At 40.8% G+C, this 24,577-nt stretch overlaps 2 protein-coding genes across 10 annotated transcripts; both read left to right on the plus strand.

Annotated features, from left to right (window-relative positions):
- Nucleotides 1-644: 644 nt before the first annotated feature.
- Nucleotides 645-11,010, plus strand: arnt (aryl hydrocarbon receptor nuclear translocator). 9 transcript variants are annotated; one of them, XM_068323416.1, is made up of 21 exons: nucleotides 645-1,066; nucleotides 1,663-1,756; nucleotides 1,905-1,955; nucleotides 2,042-2,092; nucleotides 2,290-2,337; nucleotides 2,958-3,171; nucleotides 3,973-4,186; nucleotides 4,394-4,496; nucleotides 4,612-4,677; nucleotides 4,864-4,949; nucleotides 5,046-5,122; nucleotides 5,547-5,681; nucleotides 5,803-5,877; nucleotides 6,109-6,260; nucleotides 6,482-6,607; nucleotides 7,078-7,168; nucleotides 7,285-7,472; nucleotides 8,384-8,585; nucleotides 8,691-8,868; nucleotides 8,939-9,078; nucleotides 9,186-11,010. In XM_068323416.1, exons 1-21 carry the CDS (start codon nucleotides 1,030-1,032, stop codon nucleotides 9,267-9,269), a joined length of 2,412 nt encoding a protein of 803 aa, XP_068179517.1. In that variant the 5' UTR covers nucleotides 645-1,029; the 3' UTR covers nucleotides 9,270-11,010. The 9 variants fall into 9 exon arrangements, with proteins under 9 accessions (XP_068179517.1, XP_068179519.1, XP_068179518.1 ...); XM_068323418.1 differs by having other exon boundaries at nucleotides 8,387-8,585; XM_068323417.1 differs by having other exon boundaries at nucleotides 6,485-6,607.
- A 2,658-nt stretch (nucleotides 11,011-13,668) lies between these two features.
- On the plus strand, nucleotides 13,669-24,266 carry setdb1b (SET domain bifurcated histone lysine methyltransferase 1b). The gene is made up of 25 exons (XM_068323313.1): nucleotides 13,669-13,793; nucleotides 14,723-14,926; nucleotides 15,446-15,612; nucleotides 15,706-15,743; nucleotides 17,506-17,629; nucleotides 17,716-17,886; nucleotides 18,027-18,228; nucleotides 18,537-18,610; nucleotides 18,747-18,937; nucleotides 19,043-19,172; nucleotides 19,353-19,548; nucleotides 20,186-20,299; nucleotides 20,415-20,712; nucleotides 20,824-21,085; nucleotides 21,331-21,421; nucleotides 21,519-21,635; nucleotides 21,724-21,893; nucleotides 21,977-22,201; nucleotides 22,320-22,490; nucleotides 22,720-22,850; nucleotides 22,940-22,959; nucleotides 23,082-23,200; nucleotides 23,289-23,545; nucleotides 23,758-23,846; nucleotides 23,969-24,266. The coding sequence occupies exons 1-25, from the start codon at nucleotides 13,777-13,779 to the stop codon at nucleotides 24,084-24,086; spliced, it is 3,696 nt and encodes a 1,231-aa protein (XP_068179414.1). The 5' UTR covers nucleotides 13,669-13,776; the 3' UTR covers nucleotides 24,087-24,266.
- The last annotated feature ends 311 nt before the right edge of the window (nucleotides 24,267-24,577 follow it).

The following is a 24,577-nucleotide window of genomic DNA, read 5'->3' on the forward strand; positions in this document are numbered from 1 at the left end:
AAGGTCATCATCTCATCTTCATCCCCTTTACTGCCCGAGTAATGTGCTTTTTGTTTCATCTTTCTATCTGCAATGGTTGTAAAGATATGTGGTGGACTAACGGACAATGAAAGATGAAACAAAAAGCACATTACTTGGGCAGCAAAGGGGATGAAAATGTAGATGATGACCTTGACCTTGAGAAGAGTAGGTCGAGGTCAAATTTCAACTTTTGCACAGTCCGGAACCAGATAAGACAGAAAGACGAGGGAGAAGGCCAGTGTGAGTAAGACCATAAATCAAAGTTAGTGCTTTGATCTATGCACTAGCTTTGATCTATGGTCTACGACCTAACCTGGGAGTAGGTCAGGGTAAGTCGCGGGATGTTGCAGTCTCTCACTGCCTTGTTAAAATTGTATTGTTGCTAATGCGGCCACTTCTCCACCTGTAAGGAATCAAATTTACCTACGTTTTAATTTGGTGTCATTAGGAGCACTGTGAACATAGTAGTTATAAAGCAATTAAAGAAAAAGTCATGAAATGTACTTTTACCGATTTATTCAATAACAGCTGACAAGTTTTAGACGCATGAAGCGCAACACTCCGGCCGTGACACACGTTTAGGAGCGTTTGATAAATACTCCAGGTCTGCTTGCTCCTCTGCTTCCAGCGGGGCGGTGCAAAACACGGATTTCCCAACATTGTACGTCATTTGTATCTGACTGGTGAGCAGTCCAATAGAACGACGGGAAAAGATAACACTGGAGATAGCTTGTTGCTACAGCCTGCAACGCCATCTTAAATAGAAAGGGGGTTTTAAACAGAGTGAAAACAGGAAACGGGGCGCTGCGGGGCGTTGAATGTCCGTTCGTTTGTTTTTAAATATTGTGATCAGACTGCTACGCTGCTAGTCATGCATTTACGTGACTTAAAAGCAAAATAACGGCGCATATGTGAGGGGATCCGTAAGGCACTTAGCCTTTAGTAAGCTAACAAGGGGGAGGGGCGGGGATTTCGAGGATTTTTTTTCTTCTTCATCAGAAGTTGTTTATGTTATTCCATTCGGACATGTCCTCTTCAAACCCAGGTAAAGTAAAATGAAAGTCCCAGTGACAATTAAGTCATGATATTCCATGCAATCGTCAATCGATTATAGTTTTTTCCTCATGCGTAGCCGCAGCGGAATCTTTCGTAAAGATAGCGTGACAGCGTCAGCTAAGTTAGCTTTGCAGCGGAGCTAATACCACAGCAGGGCTAGCTGGTTATTGCATAAGTTGTAGCTTGCTGGCATGCTAGCCTACTTAGCTAGTAGCTAACAATTAGTGAACCCTTTTGTGGTATTTTGACATAGCCACATGCGGTAAGGTGAGAAATCAAATCCCAGCTAAAGTTAGCTCAGTTCTAAAGTGCATTTTGGCTATCTGGAATGATATGTCTCTGTTTTTTAACGTTCATGATGCCAACACGACTGCTGTTTTCCTAAATATTGCATTATTGTTAGCTTCATGTCGTCATTGCAATCAATGAAAAACTTTCTTTGGAACATGTTCAGCTATCGTAATAAATTCTAATGGCAGTCATGTTTTTCCTGACTAAGTCAATGCTCGTTTTTTTTCGACGTGGTCGAAGCACAATGGGAAATCACCTGTCATCTGTTACGTTTCGCCTGTGTGTTATTAATAGAGTTACCAGACCCAAATCTGGGGATGGGGGCTAGTGGGACCCAGGCGAGTGGGGGGACTGTGGTATCGAAAGGGACCAACAAAAGAAGAACTGCGTAAGTGTGTGTTAGTGGACCAATTTGTGCTGATACCTGGTTGTGTTATCTCTCCGTTAGATAAAAGACTGACTTTTTATATGACATTTATTGACAAATTTCTTCTGAAAATATTGGTGAGAAGTTACTCACATGACTTTGCTTTCAGGCCAGACTTTGATGATGACGATGATGAGGATGAAGGCAACAAGATATTCCGGTATAAACCATCTCAGTCAGAGGCAGTGATATAATCAGTGTTTGTGTGAATTCTTTAGGCAGTGACATATAAATCTGTTTTCTCAGGGGTGACGATGACCCATCAGGCCCAAACAATGATAAAGAGCGTTTTGCCAGGTAAGCGGGCGGATGAACGGAAGTGTGTACGTGGTTTAGGGGAGCAATATTATTGATATAGCTCCCATGCAGTTGGTTGGATTTTTCCTTTCACTATCCTTTCTTTTGTTTTGCTTTTTTTTAACTCTTACACGTCTTTTTTTTATTTTGGTAGTGATCTTTGGGCATGTGTTTTAGTGGGTTGATTTCATTTCCAGGTTTTTGGAAGAAGATCAGAGTTTTGCAGATAAGGAAAAACTAGCCAGGTATGGCATTTTCCACAGTGTCAGGTTCCTTCTTCTGCTTGAACCACTTGAAACCATATCAAAATTGAATGCGCTGATCAAGTACTATCCTGTCTTGCTGGTACCACAGCAAATTGTCATTTTGAAGTTAAAAAAGAAGTCACTGCTTTATGTGCCTGTTTTTGGTGCTTGTAAGAATGTTTTATGTCTTTGTCCAAGGCAATTGGTTTATATATCTTAACCCACCCCTGTTATGTGTCACTAACTGCCATGTTTAATGTGACAGGAAATTATTTCACTTTTATAATCTTTCCTCTTGAGCAAGTTTCTTTTCTGTCTTTTTTTTCTCCCCTTTCAGGAGGGTCTTTCTCTTTCTGCATTTACTATCTCTTGTCACAACAACTGGTCTGGAAAGACCAAACTCTTTAGTATCACTACCATCTCTAGAGATCATTGACTACACGTTATTGTTTGTTTGTCTATTATTTGTCTCACTTCTCATTCCCACTTCTTCTCGATTGACATACTTGCATTGCGACATTGACTCTAAATTCAACTCCATTTTTTTTCCACCTGCCTGTCTGTTTCTCCCATCTCGATCCTCTCCACCTTTGCCTTCCTTCCTTATTTCCTCACTGCAGAGAGAATCACAGTGAGATTGAGAGGCGGAGGCGGAACAAGATGACTGCCTACATCACAGAATTGTCAGATATGGTGCCCACTTGCAGTGCATTAGCAAGAAAACCAGATAAATTAACCATCCTTCGAATGGCTGTGTCTCATATGAAGTCTCTGAGGGGAAGTGGCAATACCAATGCAGATGGGTCGTATAAGCCTTCTTTTCTCACTGACCAGGTATGAACAACAGAAGGAATAATATAGACATTGAGGAAGGGTCAGAAATAAATAATACATTTCTTTCTCATAAATTAAAAGCATTTTTTACTGTGTGTAAATCTTTAAGTTCTACACAAGACGTTTTCAAAGTTGGCAATAATTTTTTTTTTTAAAAAGGCCGGTTCTGCTTATGTTAAAATCTAATGATTTTAATATTGTTCATTCCAAACTCCACTGAGCTCAATGAAAATGAAGGGAAAGAGAAGTAAAAAATTTCAAGCTAATAACTTTTGTGCCAGTTGTGTGCCAGTTGAGTGGAATTTTCTGTCTATGCTGTCGCTGATGCAAACTAAATTTGTCCCTTAGACAACTCATAAATTACTGATGTGCTCTGGCCAGAATATACAGTGCAAGTGAAACACCTGTTAAGCTATAAGCATCTGTGCATCATATTTAGTTTCCAGAGCATACCTCAGATGCTGTTCAGTATTTTTCACGAAACACTGCACATGACAGAGTAGTGTCAGCTTTGCATTTTGGTGTTTTGGAATTTTAATGGTTAATTAAATCTGCCCATTCTGTGATTATGGGATAATTAGTAATTTGTCTCAGATGAGTTTCCAGAGTAAATTGCTCCATATTTTTCACATGATCTTATGTACACATATCCCAGGCACCCATAATGAATTTGATTTTACTTATTTATTTTTAACATTGAACTTTTATTAATGCTGTTGTGAACAATTACAGTTAACAGGGCCAACTTAAAAAACTTCATTCTGACTGTTTTTCTTGACTGAATGAATTCTCCCCTGACAGGAACTGAAGCACCTCATACTGGAGGCCGCCGATGGATTCCTGTTCGTGGTGTCGTGTGAGACTGGCCGAATAGTTTATGTGTCTGATTCCTTAACGCCGGTCCTCAACCAGTCACAGTCCGAATGGCTCGGCTCCTCTCTGTATGATCAGCTCCACCCAGACGACACAGAAAAGCTCAGGGAGCAGCTCTGTACTGCAGAGAATAACAGCACAGGTACAATGCAATATGATATAACTTAATCCCGATGGGAAAATGTGTTGTTCTGTCTAAATGCAGTTTCACAGAAACACATATAGACAGAGTGAGCAGGTTCAAGAATTGGTTTGCTACTGTACATGTACTGTACATAAATCATTACTCTGCGTTGCCAAAGGATCACTTCATGATTGAATCATTTCTGGTTGTGTTTTGTATTTAAAGGAAGAATGTTAGACTTGAAGACGGGAACTGTGAAGAAGGAAAGCCAGCAGTCATCAGCTAGAATGAGTATGGGAGCCCGTCGATCATTCATCTGCAGAATGAGGTGTGACTCATTCCATAGTTAACTAGCTAATTAATATTTTATATCTGTAGGTATTAGGAATGTATATTATGCGATTGAAATCTCAGTGTGGTTGGTTGTCTTTGTGGACTTGCAGGTGTGGAACTTGTTCGGTGGAACCTTTGTCCATGAACAGGTTGAATTTCCTCAGGAATAGAAACAGGTGAATAAACAGATTTTCTGTTACTTTTTTATTTTAATTTATTTGGGATTACCGTGCAGAGGATGCACAAACCCTGAGCTGCCCTACAGCAATTACAATCAAGTGTAAAGTCCATTTTTATTCCCGTTACAGTTATAGGATTAATTGCCTAAACTTTATGTTTCACATTTTCATTGTTCACCTCAGGAACGGTTTGGGCGCTGCCAAGGAAGGGGAACCCCAGTTTGTAGTGGTGCATTGTACAGGGTACATAAAGTCCTGGCCCCCTGCAGGTCAAATCCAAATTTTTTAAATGCTTGGCATAAGAAACTAAACTGTCTTTTCTTTAATAAATCTTATAATGAATTGTTGTTTGTGTTACATTATAGGAGTATCATTGACAGACAGCGAAGCAGATAACACTCAGGGGAGTCGCTACTGTCTCGTTGCCATCGGGCGATTACAGGTATAATCGTTGCCTTGTGTTTAAAGATACGTTCAAGTGTCTTCACAAAGAAATACTGTAATAATATTCAGCCCTTAGTTCAGCAATTTTAAGATTAAGAACACCTCCAGTGGTGGACGTAGAGATGGGTTTTCATCTGAAAAAGGAATCGCTTACTTACTCAGCTCAAGCTGTTATAAGTTTTGTCTTAGTGAATTAAGATCAATGTTTGCTTGTATGGAAAAAACCTTTCTGCCTGTAAGCTGTTGATTGTGAAACAGTCATAGTTTTCGTATTTAGTTAGGCACTGTTGTGAAGATTAGTTATCATATAAATAACCGTTCAAATTGAAGATAGAAAATATAAATAAATTAGATTATTGAACTATTGTGGCTTTTATAATGAACATGAGGATGATCATCTTTTTTTTTTTGTCTTCCCTTAGGTGACTTGTTGCCCGGGTGAAACAGACATCAACAGCATCAGTGTTCCAGTTGAGTTCATCTCACGCCATAACTGCCAGGGCATGTTCACCTTCATAGACCACCGCTGCTTTGCTGCTGTCGGCTACCAGCCTCAGGTAACTGACAGCTGAAGGAAATGTCAGCATACAGGACCCCCGTCTGAGCTTTGTGCTGGAAGTTGGTCTTCATGTCCTCTGAGATAATAATGGTTGTTGCTTGGTCTGATGTGTGTCACAGGAATTACTGGGGAAGAATATTCTGGACCTTGCCCATCCTGAAGACCAGAGCTTACTGAGAGACAGTTTCCAGCAGGTAAGTCAATCAATCAATCAATCAATCAATCAATCAATCAATCAATCAGTGTGTCAGACCAAGACTTGATATTAACAATCTAGGACTTTTGAGGTGAGTGAACGTTTGTTGAAGGAAGAAAGTCTGGGTCTGAGATCATGCAGCTTCGTCTAATCAAATGGGGTAATGTCTTAGTGAAGAATATAATAAAGAGGTAGATTGAGATGAATGATGACTAATTTGTTTCCCCAGGTGGTGAAGCTGAAGGGCCAGGTCCTGTCAGTGATGTTCAGATTTCGCGCCAAATCCAGAGAGTGGATCTGGATGAGAACCAGTTCCTTCACCTTCCAGAACCCATTTTCAGAAGAGATTGAGTACATCATCTGCACCAACGTCAATGTGAAGTGAGTCTCTACACTCACCCTAGGCTGATTTGACTAACACCAGTCATGATGTAGTCTGATTACAAAATGAAATACATTCCTCTGACGTTGTGACATGTGACTTGTGAAAGATGTCTCACCTCCATCCCTACTTCCTCTACCACACACTCATACACTGAACCACATGCTGATCGCTCTTCTCCTGCTTCCCACCTCTACTGCACCATGTGGTCCTTGGACAGTAGAAACTCAACACAGGACCCCCTCACTCCCATCTCCTCCCCAGGGGGCTCACTGCCCCCCTCCCTGGGCCAGAGCAGCCCAAACTGCCCTCCTGTAGTGCTCGGCCATGAGCAGGTGGCCACCAGGTGAGAGCAGGCCTTGTCTGACTACCCCTCCCTGCATGGGAGAACGGGGGCTTCTGCTTTTTCTACAGACTACAGTACTTCTCTTTTTTGGGTCCCCCCCACCTCCTGGGTGATTCCTGTCTCCATGACACTTTGTTCTCTTGTCATATTAGAAATTAGAGCTGGTAAGAAGCATGTCCGATAGCTGTCTGCTTATAGCTGATGGTGAATTTGGTTTATGGAGATTTAATGCGGTGGTGTAGCATGTCAGCAGTTTGTATTTGCATAACAAATACTTCTCTCCTGGACAATGTTGCTCTCTTTGTGCCTTTTCTTTCATTTATCTTTCATATTGCCATGGTGACCGGTGGTGGGTTGAATGCTGTTTTCTCTGCAGGTGTTTTGGAATATTTCATTCAACAGTTGGAGGGCATGAAAATGGAAACAGGATTATTTTAGACAAGCTCACTCTTTCTGTTTTCCATTTCCAGGCAGTTACAGCAGCAGCAGCAACAGGCCGAGTTAGAAGGAGGCGGAACCAGAGACGGCCTTTATGAGGCAGGACCAATGGCCCTCTCACAGGTTCGCCCAAGCACTGGATTGACCTAATAATAAACATTGTGGTGTGTGTGAGGCCTCGAGTTCAACCCGTCTTAAAATATGGTTGATCAATGTTGACATGTGGTTTCTTGATTCAGATGTCAGGGCAGCCAGTCACAACAGCGGGTCCAGACCACAGCAAGAACCTGGAGAAACCAGAACTCTATCCCTCCCTGTTCCAAAGCCCCGATCACACCAAAGTTCTGCCCTCTGCCCCCACCCCTTCCACACAGATTTACTCTCCTGCTAGCAGCTTCCCTACTGGCTGCTCTAACGATGTCTACAGGTAGGATCTCATAAATGTTTTCACCAGATCTTAAACCTGGGGGCATTTCATCATCCTAACGGTTGAGTTTGTTCAGACAGTTAATGCTGTTACCATAGAATCAGTATTCAGTATTTCTTGTACAATAAGATTTGGATTTCTTGCGGGAAAAAAAGTCATCTGCTGGTTTGCATGACAATAGGTTGAACATATCAAACCAAAGCTTACAGGTTTCCTGTTTACTTTTGATTTTGCACATAACTATTGTCTGAATTGCAGCTTTGGCTCCACTCTGGGAAAACTCCCAATTCTTTCAAATGTGAGTCACGTACCAATTTAGGGGAAAAAATATAAATAAAGACTTTCCACATCCACTTTAAATAGGTGCAGATACTCACAAGGATCCAAGTCTCATTCAGAACTACAACCAAGGCAGTCACGAACTGCAACATCCCGCGACACCCCAGAATTCAAAAGTTTATCTTGACCCACTTGCATAGGTCAAAGATCAAAGCTAGTGCTCTACTATCATTGATCAAAGCACTAGCTTATCCAGTTCCTGAGTGTACAAAACTTAAAATTTGACCTTGACCTATTTTTGTCAAGATCGTCTAATTTTCATCCCTTTTGCTGCCCAAGTAATGTGGTTTTTGTTTCATCTTTCTATCTGCAACAATTGCGAAGATATTTGCTGGACATATGAATGGACGAACACACAAACACTGACGATTACAATACATCACTGCTTTGAAGCGGGATGTAATTACTCTTGGAGGTGGTTACTGTGTCAGTCAGACTAATCTTTATCGTCAGTCCTCTGTTAGCTGCTAACCTGAATAAAACATGTTTGACAAGGGGAGCAGTTTTCATGTTCTAATTATGTTCTAACAGATGACAGTAAACAAAACACTCTCTTCTGTCACCTTTGTCAGCAGGCAAGCAAATATGACTTCACAAATGACACCACATATGGCACAGCCGAGTCACTCAGCGGGGCAGATGCTGGCTCAGATGTCTCGTCAGAACGGAGTCCCGCACTCAGTTACCCCCTCCAACACGGTCTCCCCCCTCCATGGAGGACCAGCAGGAGGAGTATGGCCTGGAGCTGGAGCTAGACCACAGTTTAACAACCAGGTAAGCAAGAAGGACAAGTTTATTCATCAGATATTCCACATTCAACATGAACCCTGACCCCATCCACTCAGCAGTAAAACGGAGTCACTCTTTGTGTTTCTGCAGCAGGTCGCTCCACAGGCAGCAAAGACAATGTCACCTCCGTTTGGTCGCATGGGAGGATTTGGAGGTGGCTCTTCCAACTCCTTTGACCAGGTGCCGACTGGTGCTTCTCCCAGCACAACCAGCGGAGCAAACTACACACCCATGAATGTGCGCGCCAACCTTAATCCCAACGGTTATGGTGAGTTTAACTCTTATCGTGACATAAATCTGTACTCGTGCATTCTCCAACTTTCTGTGCTTTTCACCAGATGGCTCTCAGTCTGGAGCACAATTCCCCCCTCCAGCGGCGGAGGCGCTGTGGCCCCAATGGCAAGGGCAGCATCACTCCCAGAATAACACAGAGCAGCATCCTCAGCATGCACAGGGCAACCAGCAAGACATGTTTCCTGTGAGTGATTCAATCCATCATTTGTCTTCCCCAGTCGTTGTATTCTTCTCTCTGCCACTCAAATTAATTGTCATTATGTTCTTTATCTGTTTTTTTATCTGATTCAGGACGTGCTGTCAATGCTGGACCAACCTGCCAACTTCAGCAGCGACGATTTTGAAATTCCAATATACCCTTCATTTAACGAGTGATCTATTTAATACTTTTAATTACCCCTTTTCTCTTGACTATTTCTGCCCTAACCCTCAATCTTTCTTATATTTAGCTCGTCTGCTCCAGAGAGAAGCACTCTTCCCTTTGCTTTGCATGGCTTAAATTGCACTGCCACAAGCCAGTTAAAGATTGGGGACACATAAGGGGAAGAAAGTCAAGAAAGTCTGCTACTGACTTGAAGGTTATTTAATGATATTCCAGCCATTGTAGGAGCATTCACTAGCTAGTATTGCCCAAAGCTCAAAATACACACGCTCACACACTCACTCACTCACACACACACATATAAAGAACAAGCGCACAACAAAGGTAATCACACTTTACTTAGACGGCACAGAAATTCTTCCTTGCACTCTGGAAGACACGGCACAGGAGCTAAAAACACACAAAGGCCTTTTTATTTAGGACTTTCCTAGTTTTTCTCAGGCATTGATGAAAAGTGTATTTTGCAGTTTTACCCTTTATTATGTAGAATCCGCTACTTGTCGTTTTAAACTCAGGAAATTGCACGGATTGACAGCTTCTCCACTGTTAGACTCAAATGCACCACTGTCAGTTTTACTGTAAATCCACAGATTGTCTGCACTGCTTTTATGGAGCGCTTCCACAGTGTTGAGACACTTTTCTATGAACATTGAGGCTTTAAATGTTTTTCCTCTTCTTTTTGAATGATTTATTTCATCAATAAACATGCAGTGTTACAATGGCTACGCACTGTTTGTCTGTTGTAAATGTAAACAACCTATTTTTCTTTTTCTACTTATACATATATACAGTATGCATGTGTGTGTATGTAAAATGGATTCATACAGTACCATTATATATTTGAATACACTTGTGTGGTCTCTGACTTGCTTAATACATTTGTTTCTGTCACCCTGCATTAGCCTGTACCACGTAGGGTTTTTGTACTCTTCATAAAAAAACAAAAAAAATGTCACAGCAATAATTAACAAGCAGGAATTGTGTACTCTGAAAGCCATTCATTATTGACATGACTTTTGTCCAGAATTAATGTTATTTTTAAATGGAGGGATATGGTGGAAATATTAATGGAAATATTTCCCAGTATTGTCATTTTGAAACTTTTGTTGATTTCTTACCCTCTTATTATTGGTATTTCATTAATGGTTTTATCAGGGTATTTTGGATTAAAATTGAGCACAGCTAAAAGCATAATGATCTACAATAGTTTTTTTTCACTCCTATGTAGACTAGGCTGAATTGTCACCCAGATCCAATGACCTTTTACATAACTCTTAAGTTCAGATTGTAATTTAGAAAAATATGTGATGAAAGGCAATTCCCCTAAAATATTTGAATTATTAATTTGTGGAATTGATTTAAATCTGACCGTTTTATTACTTTCTGTGTGTGGAACACACACATTCGTCATAAATGCATTTATATGTAAACTCATATTAACTGTCCAGTTTTCATCTTCTACAGGCGTTTATGTCGGTGACCGTTGTTTTGTTGTTTGTAACTATGTCGGCTATATCGAGGTTATTTTTCAATGATGTGAAATTCTATCACTTATAGAAACGTATACATACTGTACATGAAATGCTAAACAAGAAAAAGAAATGCTTGGGGTTTTTTGTATTCAGTTATATTGTTAAAAATCAAATGTGCTTTGAACTACACATACTTATTTTCAAGTATGGAAGGTCAAATTTGTGAAGTCTGCAAAAGTTTAATTAAATAACTATGAAGTTATATACTTTCAGTCTTGTTCATGATATCTGTGTGACCAGCAGATCAGGCAACTGATCACGCATTTAGAAGACATACAGTTGCTGTCTTTAATTACATGCATGCTTGCTTTGACTCATACAAATCAGTTTAATTAAGAAACAAAAGACAACTTTGGTCTACTTGGCCTGTATCTGTTTTCCTCTCCCATTCTGTCTGTCACTGAAGGTGCCCAGAGCGGTAGCTCTGTCCTGGGATCAGTTTCTTTCTTCTTTCGTCCTTGATCTCTTTACGAGCCAGGGGGTGAAAACAGGTGGAATTTATACTCGTCCTATCTAAGACAGGTTTTCAATTATACACCCTGCTTGGATTGCACTCAAGTGACGTCTTCTGCTGCAAATCTTGATTTCCAACATTGTTTCAACAAGATGTGCTGTTTTGTTCATAACAGTGCTTTTCTGAAGAGCCACTGTCATTGTTAAAGTGTTGCTTTGCACTTAAATAAATCTATCGAGGCATCAACACACAGGTAGTCTACATTTTTGGTCAGTATCAGATTCCAACCCCTCTTAAGTGGATTACCACAAGGCGTCATATCCTCTTTCTCTTCGTCAACATTTCCTTTCTGTGCCATATCCAACTCGTTTCCACTATGAAGAAACCGTCATCTGGTCACATTTGCTTTTTAGTGCTTTAAAACCTTAAGTGTGGCAACTTTTTAATTGCTGTGTTGCATCCATACCTTTTGTACTGACCCTGGATCCAGTGACACTTGTTGGGCGTTATCCTCTGTAAAGTTCTCCGACGAAGAGGACAGAGAAATCCTGTGGTGTTCTAATCTCAGGAACAGCCTGATAGTTACCAAACTCCTTTTTAACTATTTATGTAGGACACAGGTGCCAAATGAGGCTCTGCTTGTCTTATCTGTTGGAGGAGGACAGTAGGTGTCAACCCTAGGAGAAGAAAGAGGCCAATTCATTGAGCAAAGGACTGTTCACTTCAGACAACACAGAGAGAGGGTTGGATTCCAAGAAATTGCAGCATGAAGATGGATTTTCCTTTCCTTTTTTCTTATCAGATAAATAGTTTGAACCTATTCAAACTGACTGATTTTTGGAATAATTCAACAATTTGCAAAAGTGCTCAAAGGATGGTGTAAAATATCAAGAGGGAAGTAACTTGCTGAGACTTATTGTCTGTGTCGTTTCAGCCAACATGGACCCTTCAACTATTCCTGTAAATAGGTTTGATATGGATGTGGACCTCGGCTTTGCTCTCTTTTTCTTCTTAATACTCTGCCTCTTCTTGCTGGTGGCCATCGTCCGCTGTGCTCAGATAGTGCTGGACCCTTACAGTGCCATTTCTGTTTCTACTCAACAAGAGGAGCAAGCAGAGGACTGACAGACCGACACAACGGAGACAGGTCATCCTCCAAAAGTAGAAATCCTCTATACCAATTCTTATTCCAAATGGGTAAAAAAGAGATTGAGAAGCAACAAAAGAATATATCTTGAAGTTTTTCTTACCACTACACATTTTGCACACAAAAGCTGTCTACCAGCTTCAACTTCAAAAGAATACACAAAGCATATATTTAAAGGTTCAGCATCATCTGTGATATCCCTTTAAATATCATTCATGCACCATACCAACACCACAAATGGATGAAAATTGTGTTTAGAGCTGAAAAGTCAGTAAACAGATAGCATGAAGTGGTTTGAAACTTAATAAAAAAATTTTTTTTTTAAGTATCCAGAATCCATTTTCACCAACAAAGAACTTTTCAAAATCAGCATTACAATCCTGCTGCTTGAGCAAATGGTTCAATATCTTCTTTTAGATCTTGAAAGGTCAAATATTTGTGTCTATATACAGACAAACTCTTCTGTCATCATAAATGTCTCAAGGGGCATTTATGTTGATGTCCTTGCAGAAATTTTTACTTAAATGAGAGGAAAGCATCTCGATAAGGCTGAGATAAATCCTTTCCTTTCCACCAACACATCACAGACATTTAGCAGGTGTCAATGATGAAATCATAACACTTAACAGATGTATAGATGTAATCTTATCCTTGTAATCTGTTAGATAATGTTTGGGGTTGTTGTTGTTGTTGTTGTTGTTGTTGTTTTCAAATTAATTGAAGAATCTAAATACTGTACCTTTTTTAATTTGCAGCATGCGTGGGTAACATTAGTCATTCAACTGAGGAAGTCTCAGTCAAAATGTTAGCTCTGTGTACCTCATCACTGAATCACCTTCATTCAAATGGATTGTCAGAAATCAGACAAGGTTCTCTACAAACTACTGCTGGATACCCCAATGTTCTTCAGGATTAATAAAGTATATGTGGTGTGACTGATTTGATTTGAAAACGCATTTAAGTGACTTTTGTGTTAAAGAAACTCTGCTAGACTTGTGAGAAAAGCTTGAAGACGTTCAATTTGGACATGGATGGCATATTCATTCAACGCATATTTAATATGTTCTGTTATATTATTGTGTTTGTCATGGTCCACAATTGTGAAACAGTCACATTTCGATCTGTAAATACTAACATGAGAATTTGGGAATCTCTGTCTCAAACAAGCACATCCACCAGATCGGAATGCATGATAAGAAAACCGGGTTAGCACGACTGGGTGGAGCATACAATTTTTCACAAACTCGTACGGCATTGGAAATAACACCGCCCAACGGGGAGTACGTGTAATCAACTGCAAGCACACCCTGCTGCTTGCTAGCCGGTTCCCTTTTGCTAGCTATACTTACATTTATTGACAAACAAAAATGGAAAGCAGCGAGGGGTGAGTACTGGGAGTTCATATTTAATCACGTCACAGTCTACTTGTGCCTTTAGAGCAAATTAAAAAAAAACCCCGATGTTGTCAGGTTTTCTTACACCAGCATCAGTTGTCCAGCAAAATACACGAGACAATGCTAATGCTAGGCTAAAGGTTTAGCCTGTTTACACTTGCATGAAGCCTCTCTGGTGTCGTTTACGTTCCGTTTGCTCCACATGTCTTAAATGCTTGTTAAAGGATTATAAACGTCGTAGCTTGTTGTGTTAGCATCCCCCTAGTTTGCTTTAATTTAACAGGATTGTGGCTCATGGACTGTCCTTTGTGCTAACCAGCCAGCTCTGGTCGGCTAATGTTGTTGTCTGTTTAGACAGTTTTAATGTCACCATTCCTCCTGGCTCCTCATAGAAACTACACCTGGTAGCCATGGCAGCTGCACTTATTTACGGACCGAAGCCGATGCTTAATGCAGTTAAAGCTGCGATCAAACACAGTCCATGACCTGCATCATCAGGCTAGTTCTGCAAAATCAGTAACCAGTTGTAATCCTGTTAAAAGAAGATCACAGGGGCAGATTTGTGCACACATGCACAATGTATATTGTAATTAACTATTGTACTTACCTGCATTATATGCATGTTGTTAATTTAAAGAATGTTGTATGCACCTAGTTTTTTATTCTGATGAGGTATTTACTTTTTTTTTGGTACTTGTGTTGGAGTATAATTACCATTAAAACATCCCAATTGATCTATTAAAACCCAAGTTGCATCCTCATGTTTTGGTGCATGTATGCAATAAAGAAGGATGGGAGTATTAATTCATCAGGTGGCAAAAGTATAGTAAGAATAATGATGTAGTGTTACTTATTTGGAACTTATTGTCCAGAAGATTGTTGTTCACATGTCCTTGCTTCTGTTTGTTTTTATCTCCAGAATGGAGGTGGATGGTTGGGACCCCAGTCTGGAGGAAGAGCTGGGCGTTTCTCTGGATGAGCTGAGGAAATGGATTGAAGATGCCGTGGAGAAGAGCCAGATTGTGCAGGAGAAAAAGGCTCAGCTGACAGAACTTAAACAATTGGTGGAACAGAAAGAAAAAGAGGAGGCGAGGACACAGATGCTTCTCAATGACGCTAACCAGTAGGTGGACACGAACTGTGTCTGGTGTTTATAGTCAATATGCAATTTTTTACATTTTTTTTTTACATATATCCACTGTATTTCAGTTTGTAGTATTTTTCTATATCTTATCCGTTTGAAAATGTGGTTAATCGTATTATTATTTGTATTATTACATTATTTGAAACAACAGCATTTTTTGGAAAGAATGTGAAAGATTAGAGACACCATGGTTTTTTATCTAAAATTAAACTTTGAAGAGAAGCTTGGAAAGACATTCAAACCTGAGTGTGATGTAGAAATCCAGCAATAACTTGAAGGTTATTTTGTAGCACATTGAGTGTGTTTTGATTCACGCATCATGATGTTCTCGTTGTGTAAAACACAGTAGTTTGATTACACGTTGCATAGCAGAAAAATATGACTTTGACCAAATTTATAATCTATAAACCTCACTGTGTGAAACTAACCTGTTGTATAATATAGTTACTTGATTAGCTGTGCAGAACTCTTCAAAGTTCACTGTTTTGTCTTCCTCAGGTCCATATTGGAGTGTGAGAAACTGGTGAAGGCAACGTACCACAGGAACGGGCTGATCTACCATGAGAGCAGCTCAGAGGATGAGGGGGTTGGAGGAGGCGTGCTATCCTCTGAGGTCATCGAGATCGATGACGATGAAGATGACGATGTCATCGCTGTTGGCTGTTGTTAGTTGCAATACTCATTTATTGTAACATTGGCTACTATATTATGAAATGGTTTGTTAAATGTCAGGTTTTCTTTTGTTCTTCATATTTCAGTGGTTCCTCCGAAGAAGACTGTTGGAAAAGATCCAGTGGTGAGAACAATTAACAACTTGGTCATGAGCTTTTTAGTTGAACTGTCATACAGATAATTGCGATTAATGATAATGATACTCCAGTAAAATACTCATCAGAGTTATCATGCAAATAAGTATCATGGGAAAAAAATTTCATTTAAAAGCTTCAGTAACAATGAAATTTTTTTTTTTTTTTTTTTTTTTTTTTATATACTGGTTTGATCCCCGAAGGGAAATTAAGAAGCACACTCTAGCTACTGATTACAAACGCATGCATACATATATGTGAGTACAGGCCCCTGTATCACACACACACACAAAGGGGCCTGTAGGCATGCAGGGGAGGTAGAGTGGCAGGCAGCTCCTTCTTGGTGCGCCTCAAATGAGCAATTTTTGTAAAGGGGACGGCACCTTGCTCAAGGGTGCCTCGGCAGTGCTCCGGAGATGAGCTGACACCTCCCACTGTTAGCTCACCTCCGGGTATTTTTGGGGGGGCGGGAGCGGGAATCGAACCGCCGATCTTAAATCATAGGACGACCCGCTCTACCGCCCGCTTTACCACTGAGCCACTGCCGCCCCAAATAGCCTGACCTTAAGTGTATGATAATAATTTCTGTTGGCGGTGAACAAAAACAAGTCACTGGGAGGAAGTTGGGTCAGTAAGCAGCATCCACTTTTTCATCCGTGTGGCCTTAGGGGCAGTACATGATCAGTTTTCACAATTAGGGAGAATTTATGTCAAATCTTATTTATAGAGCACCAGATAATGGCATTTATCTCAGGGTATTTTCCAAGAAGAGTAGATCCACCCTGCAGAGATCAAACCTTGTCTTATGACCAAGCACTAGTGATTTTTTTTCTTTAGTAACGCTGGTCAGTATATGTGCAGATGGCAACTCTTTAGAAAATGATGGGGACAGCCTGGTAATAGGTATAGTACAAGCAAACCTTTGTTTTCTAACGCTTTAGACATCGAACAAATAGGAATTCGACCAAAAATTTCGGAATTTTTTGGTCTTAGAAGTCTAACAAAATTTGGAAGTCGAATGCGAAACACACAAAGTAACATCCATCCTCCTCCTTCTCTCCCTCTTCAACGTTCACGCTCGCTCACCTGAATACTCAATTGAACACAGGTACATTATGCATGTCACACTCAATAGAACAAGCGTATTATATTTACATGTGACCACTTCCAGGTACAACAGGAAGTCCCAAAAATCAATGGATATTGTGATGAAAAAAGGTAGTTTTCTAGCATCTTGGAACGGAATCAAGACCATTTACATTATTTGCAACGGGGAAAAATGTATTTGGAATTCGAACAAATCGGTATTCGAACAACCTTCTGGAACGAATTGTGGTCGCCGAGTTTCGCCTGTATATACAAAACTCAGCTTGGGAGAAGCAAATATATGGATTCTTTTTCAAAATGTTCCCGATTTTTAAAATATTTCACAGATGAAAAAGAAGTTTGTTTGTATGGAAATTAAAGGACGTATCCTGTTCAAACATATCTACCTGATTCCTCGTGGTTTCCTCAAAACAAATAAAGGTCCAGCCTAAAACAAACATTGAAAAATGGACTTTCATTTTTGGAGTAAGGTACAAAAGGAGGTCCTCCAGTCTTTATTACTACTTAATTCTATTTCTTTGTTAAATTGTGAGTCAGACTTCCTTACAGGGAATACAATACATGATGTGGGTGATAGCATGCACTGTGGCTAATGGTATGTAGATGTTGAGGTATAACGGATGTTCTGTTTGGTTGTTTTTCCAGGCAAAAGAGGCGTCAGCAGCTCTACATAAAACCTCCCAGCAGGTGGACAAGTTGGTGCATCTGGTCAGTAAACATCCATCAGGTGCTTCGCTGGTTCGATCTCCCACACAGCTATCCCGGTCAGGTTAGTGTACACGAAACCTCAATCATAGTCACAGTATACAGTAATTTATTTGGTACTCAAGGTTTGTGCCTTTTTTTTTAATTCAGGTATTCAGGGTTCTATGCCCGCTGTGTTTGTTTCACAAGTTCCATCTCAGTCCATCACCCAGCCGAACCAAAGCATACCAGAAGATGAGCTCAGAGTTGGGATGAGCATTCTGGGGAAAAAACGCACCAAAACGTGGCACAGAGGCACCCTCGTTGCTATTTGCCCTGTTGGTGTGTTACTAGAACATTTCCTTCTTTTATCTGTTTTAGGACTGAAAATTGTGTGAAACCCTCTGTATTTTTCAATTATGTCCAGGCCATGCTTTTTCCAATCTAAATTTAATGTAATAGACAACTGTGTTGATGTTCAGGAAATGGTGTGTCCAAGTACAAGGTTAAGTTTGATAAAGGAAAGAGTCTGCTGTCGGGGAATCACGTGGCCTTCGACTACAACCCGACACTAGAGACATTGTACGTCGGGGCTCGAGTCGTCGCCAAGTACAAAGACCGCAGCCTGGTATGGCTCTACGCTGGAGTTGTAGCAGAGATCCCCAACAACAAGAACCACATGAGGTAAAACAAATGAAGTGAATCAAAAGCGCAGGTCTTGATTGCAATTATTTGTTGAATTTAGAGCCAGAAGTCCAAAGCAGATGTGAATTTTTTTAAATGTAATTACAATATGTTTGTTTATTTTATTCTTTTGAAGTCATATAGATTGGACTCATAATGTAATTGGATTTTTTACACTCCATAATAAAAATGTGATGCCTCAAAGGTATAATATATATTAAACAGGTTTGTATATGTAATGCATTTTATATTTGTAACTGGTGAATACACCGAGTTGTAGTGGTTACCTTTGGATAAATATTTTTCAGGTATTTGATCTTCTTTGATGATGGCTATGCCTCATATGTTGCACTACCTGAGCTCTACCCAGTTTGCAGACCGTGTAAGTGCCCATTTCTCTATTATATTACACAGGTGTGAAACAAATGGGCTAAATGCTGGGGGGGAGGGGGTTTAGATGTTTTAGTTTTTTTGAACCCAGTGTGAAAAAATGTAATAAAATCTTCTGGTTTACACAGTACGACGCACCTGGGAGGATATAGAAGATGCATCGTGTCGAGACTTCATTGAGGAATACATCACTGCATATCCCAGCAGGCCCATGGTGCTCCTAAAGGTCGGACAGATGATCAAGACAGAATGGGAGGGAACCTGGTGGAAGAGCAAAGTGGAGGAAGTGGATGGAAGCTTGGTCAAGATTCTGTTTTTGGTATGTCACCATTTAAAAGAAAGAAGTCAAAGGAACAGAACGTTTTGTGCTCATTATCCAATTTACCAATAGTTAATGGAGACTAAAATCTTGTGTGCTGATTAGGATGACGAGAGGAGTGAGTGGATCTACAGAGGCTCCACCAGGTTGGAGCCAATGTTCAACCTGAAGATGACGACCGCTAACGCTCAAGAGAAGAAGCTGGCTGGCCAGCAGCGGACTCGACCTAACATGGGTAAAACACACACTCACACATGCACAGAATAATTTATTTGTGTTCAATATTTGGCCCTAATTTACGTCCTGTTTAAACAATTTCTAAACTAATAACAGGAAAATCTCAAATACTGTGTTGTCAATAATAAATATGACTTATTTTCACGTTTTTTGTCTCGTTGACCATGTTGATCTCCAGGGGCGTTGAGGAGTAAAGGTCCGGTCGTTCAGTACACCAGTGATGGACACATCGGAGCTTCTCCCATCAAAACACAACAGGCCAGCCAGCCTTCACGGAACCTGCTACGACTCCTACTGCCCCAGCCATCCCAACAGCCCCAGCAATCCATACAGTCCCAACAGCCCCAACAAACCCCCCAGCCTCAACGTACTGAGTAAGTGACACAAATCTGTATTCACTAAAGGTACTAAAGGCATTTAGTTCAAGGGTGAATGCTTTGCAAAATAATAAAACTGATGCTGAAGAATCACTATCACATACACACACACTGTATATAGTTATTACGATCCCCACAGGGAAATTAGTCTTATAGTTTTATAATTAGCTTTATAGTCTTCACTATCAAGGCACATTTCTGAACATTCCAGATCGGTTTGGCTGACTATCCTCCGACTAAAACAGGATTAAATTTCCAAACAGAAAATGTGGGAAGACACATCTTGATAAATTTCTGCACAAATTTCTCCTCTCTTGTTTTTAATTTCCACCATTTCATAAAATCCTTCACAGTGAACTGATGCAAAAGCCAACCAATTATTCACTGTGAACTTGTCACTAAAAGCTACATGTATTATTATTGTTTTATTAACAAGGAAAAATCCATCAATCAATGCATTTCTTGTACTTATCCAGGGTAAGATTGTGGAAGCATTATATTCCAAACATCTCTGTTATATTTTCCAGCTCCTCCTGAGGGATAATAATGATTAGTGGAACTTAAAATCTAACTGATTTAAAATAAAGTGAAGACAAATGGTTTTGACTGATTGTCTCTTCTCACTGTCTTTAAGCAATAAACATCAGATGGCGAAGAAGAGTACTTCTTCATTTATCCCTGGGGTGGGAGGCACCCACGCCTCTAAAGTCATGCAGTCCCTTTCCACCAGTCCCAATAGCCTCCCTGGGTGAGTACACACGATTAAGCATGAAACAGAGAGGGAAAAGTGTTGTAAGAAATTTGACATTTCATGTTTTAAACGTATTTTTCTTTGTTTTTGTTTTTTTTTTGTCAACCACTAGTGGAAGTGTATTGAATACCCCAAATACTACAAATTACCCACAGTTAATTCAGAAACCGTCGCCTTCTCTGGGTTCCAACCCTCCTAATATCACCCATGTGACGGCCTCCATCCCACACCAGCCAGCCTACCGAGCCCCGACTGACCGCATCTTCTACCTGGCGCACAGCTGTCAGCCTGCATGTCTGAACCGCGTACGACCTGCAAAAGCAGACATGCACCGAGGGAAGAACCCCCTCCTGACACCGTTACTGTATGACTTCAGACGCATGACGGGACGGCGCAAAGTCAACCGTAAGGTATGTTTGAAAGAGGATTAAGGTTTTAGAAAAGAGGTGTATGAATTAAATATTTAGAGCTGTCAAAAATGAAATGTGCATTGTTTTGTCTTCTGCATCTCCACCCCTCAGATGTCCTTCCATGTGATTTACAAGGCTCCGTGTGGCCTCTGCCTGCGTAACATGGCAGAGATCCAACACTACCTCTTCCAGACGCACTGCGACTTCATATTCTTAGAAATGTTCTGCCTGGACCCCTATGTGCTGGTGGACCGGCCCTTCCAGCCACAGAGACCTTTCTATTACATTCCAGACATCACCGGAGGAAAGGAGGACATCCCACTGTCCTGCGTCAACGAGATCGACTCCACCCCTCCTCCTAAAGTCGATTACAGTAAGAACGACGTGAAAGTGTCGACAAGTCATTTGGACTTTTGTGTGCTTCTGACTGCACAATATATTTTGACTGTCCATATGATCACTAGATCAGAGAGGTATTTTTATATGCATTTGTATTCCCTCTTCAACAGTTTCTATTTGCACAAATTTAAATGAACCATAGTATGTACTTAGAGTTGTCCTTGCATTCTTAAAAAAATGCCTTTGGATTACATTAAATGAGATCCTCCTCTTTTTTAGGTAAAGAACGTATCCCTGAAGATGGCGTGTACATCAACACTAGTTCTGACTTCCTGGTTGGGTGTGAATGCACTGATGGCTGTCAAGACAAGTTAGTGACGTTCCTCACCCATTGCATACGGTTTTTTTTATTGTAATAATACTGTATATAGTAAAGTTCCAAACGTGTCTTGATTTCCTTAAATCAGGTCCAAATGCTCTTGCCACCAGCTGACCCTTCAGGCTACAGGTTGTACACCGGGGGCACAGATTAACCAGAATGCTGGATATTTACATAAAAGACTGGAGGAGTGTCTCCCCACAGGGTCAGACATTTCTCACACACATAAAAAAAAAGACCTTTTACAACCCACCTTTCACTGAGATAATCATGGTTATTTTTTTCTTTCTTAGGATTTATGAATGTAATAAACAGTGCAAATGCTGTTCTCAGATGTGCACCAACCGGTTGGTGCAGCATGGCCTTCAGGTACGTCTTCAGCTCTTCAAGACCCAGAACAAAGGCTGGGGCATCCGCTGCCTGGATGACGTAGCTAAGGGCTCCTTTGTCTGCATCTATGCCGGTGAGAAATAAGAATAAATAAATAAGTAAAATGCATTTATTTTTTACAACTAAATAAAGACACATTTTTTACACCCATTCCAGGTAAAATCTTGACAGACGACTTCGCTGACAGAGAAGGTCTAGAGATGGGAGACGAGTACTTTGCTAATCTCGACCACATAGAGAGTGTTGAGAACTTCAAAGAGGGCTATGAGAGCGAGGCTCATTGTTCAGACAGCGAAGGAAGCGGCGTGGACGTCTCCAGGATAAAAATTCAACCCTCTGCTTTGGTATCATCTGGTCCTGTGGGGCGACCTTCCAAGAAGAGTGAGTTCAGACCTCCCAGCATGAACGATCAGCGTGGTCGTGATTAGAGGGCAGAGTTCCCACTCCTGCCTCCATTTCGTTTTTTTATAAGTGTTTTTTATTTTTTATTATTCCATAGCTCAGAGTCCAAGCTCATCGGACGACAGCAATGACGATGATGACAAGGATTCAAAGAGTGAGGAGGAGAGTGACAGTTCAGACGACACTTTTGTGAAGGAAAACTACTACAGCTCCAGCTCTGTGTGGAGGAGTTACACCACACGTGGCCAGGTTAAGAGCACCAAGGAAGGTTAGCTGATTTAGTTATAGGAACAGTTCCGTAGTGAAGTGTTAGCCACAAAAATACGGTAGTGATCAATGATTCACAAGACATCAGTGGTGTTCTTTGTATTGAAATAATTGTCATTTATTCCAGCATCAATTTGAAAAAAAAAAAAAGATAATCCAATTTTGAGTGCCATTTTTTAAATTGGTAATTAGAGGTTGTATCTCTGTGTTGTATCTCCTTCCTGCTACAGGGAGTCAGGACAGTAAAGATGGATTGAATGCATCGGTCAAAGGAACGGATGATGACAAACCACCGTCCATGCCAGAGGAGACGGGTAAAAGCAAAGTAGCTTCATGGCTCACCAGCCAGGGCCTGAAGAAAGTGAGTACAAAGAGGATTAATGAGACAAATAGAGAACTGAACAGAGCTGTGTGATATAATGACCATTCTCTTTCTGTTTTCCATCGTAGGAGGCTGTAGACACCAAGAGGTGTGTTGAAATTGACAAAATATGCTTTTGCTTATTTCATTATTTCATGCAACAATAGTTAGGCAAATCAGTAGTTGACATATCGCCTGTTGCTGTGACGATTCGTTTTGTGTTTCCTGCAGTCAAGTGAAGCCGGAAGCAGGGAAGAAGCAGGACGTGATGACGCTCTCTGACAGTGATGATGTTCAGACCATCAGCTCTGGATCTGACGACAACAAAGAGAGAGATAAAATCACCACGGGTAAACAAGAGAGATGTGTTTACATCACACAGATAGCGGTCGATTCCTGTTTTTTTGCATTCGTTGCTTTATTTCCTTCTGTGCTCAGCTGTGACTAAGAAGCAGGTGGCAGTGAAATCGACTCGAGGCATCGCCCTGAAGGGCAGCCATGGAATGATGGTGAAGTCAGGAGGACATGGCGGCGGCGGAGGGCCAGGAGGTCATGGAGGAAAACCAGGCCAGCAGGGGCAGAGCGGAGGAGGTGGGGAAAACAATCCTAAAAATACCCGACTGTTCTTCGATGGGGAAGAGTCGTGCTACATCATCGACGCCAAGTTGGAAGGAAACCTCGGTCGTTACCTTAATGTAAGTGTGTGTGACCTACAGGATCTGAAAATTCAGCCGTTGCATGTTTTGTAGTTGTCTTGACATACATTTATTAAATACAGAAGACATCATATGATATTTCATATTTCCCCTCATCCACGTCTTTGAGTTTTGTAAATAAATGCCGATTCTGAATTTGCCACCAGCAACATGTTTTATAAATGTTCTCGTCTCCATCTCCTCTTTTACAGCACAGCTGCAGTCCTAACCTGTTCGTCCAGAATGTGTTCGTGGACACACACGATTTGAGGTTCCCCTGGGTTGCGTTCTTCGCCAGCAAGTACGTTTGTTCCCCCCAGATTGTATTTTCGTAGCTATTAGTCAGTCTGGTGTTCAGAAGTCATTGCATTAAACTGGTTTTTACATTTACGTGTCAATAAACTCTTGTCCACTGGTTTACAGGCGGATCCGGGCCGGGACAGAACTGACCTGGGACTATAACTACGAGGTGGGCAGCGTGGAGGGGAAGGTGCTGCTCTGCTGCTGCGGATCCACTGAGTGCAGAGGACGTCTGCTCTAACGCGGCGTCATAATCTATAGGAATCTCCTTCAGCATTCTAATCATGTGTTGGTTTTTTTTTACTTGAATATACTTGGTATTACTGCTGTCTCGTTGCCTTTATTTTGATCGTGGCTCCTCCTTTGTCTTTTTGTGTCTTATCATATTGCTTGTCATCTGAATTAAAATGCTGTTTTTATTAATGAATCTGTTCCATCTGTTGTCTTGAAAAAGAGTTGAATACCAAAGTGAAGCAAAAGTGTTATGATGGAGATATGATGGTGATAAAAAAAATTTTTTTTAAAAGAGTCATTGCATACAGAAAGTAGAGGTTGAGGTTATTTTCATTTGAAAATGTAAATCTACATGTTTCAGTCAGTCTATCGTCGATCTCAGGTGACACCAGTACCATCAAATATTTTACTCAATCACTAACTGATGGCAGAAATCCTCCTCATGGACTCCAAATTGTTCCTGTGGAAGAAGAGTAACCAGCCAGCTGATGTTGCTTG

Source organism: Antennarius striatus, chromosome 9 (assembly GCF_040054535.1).
Source record: "Antennarius striatus isolate MH-2024 chromosome 9, ASM4005453v1, whole genome shotgun sequence".
In the NCBI taxonomy this organism is placed as follows: domain Eukaryota; kingdom Metazoa; phylum Chordata; class Actinopteri; order Lophiiformes; family Antennariidae; genus Antennarius; species Antennarius striatus.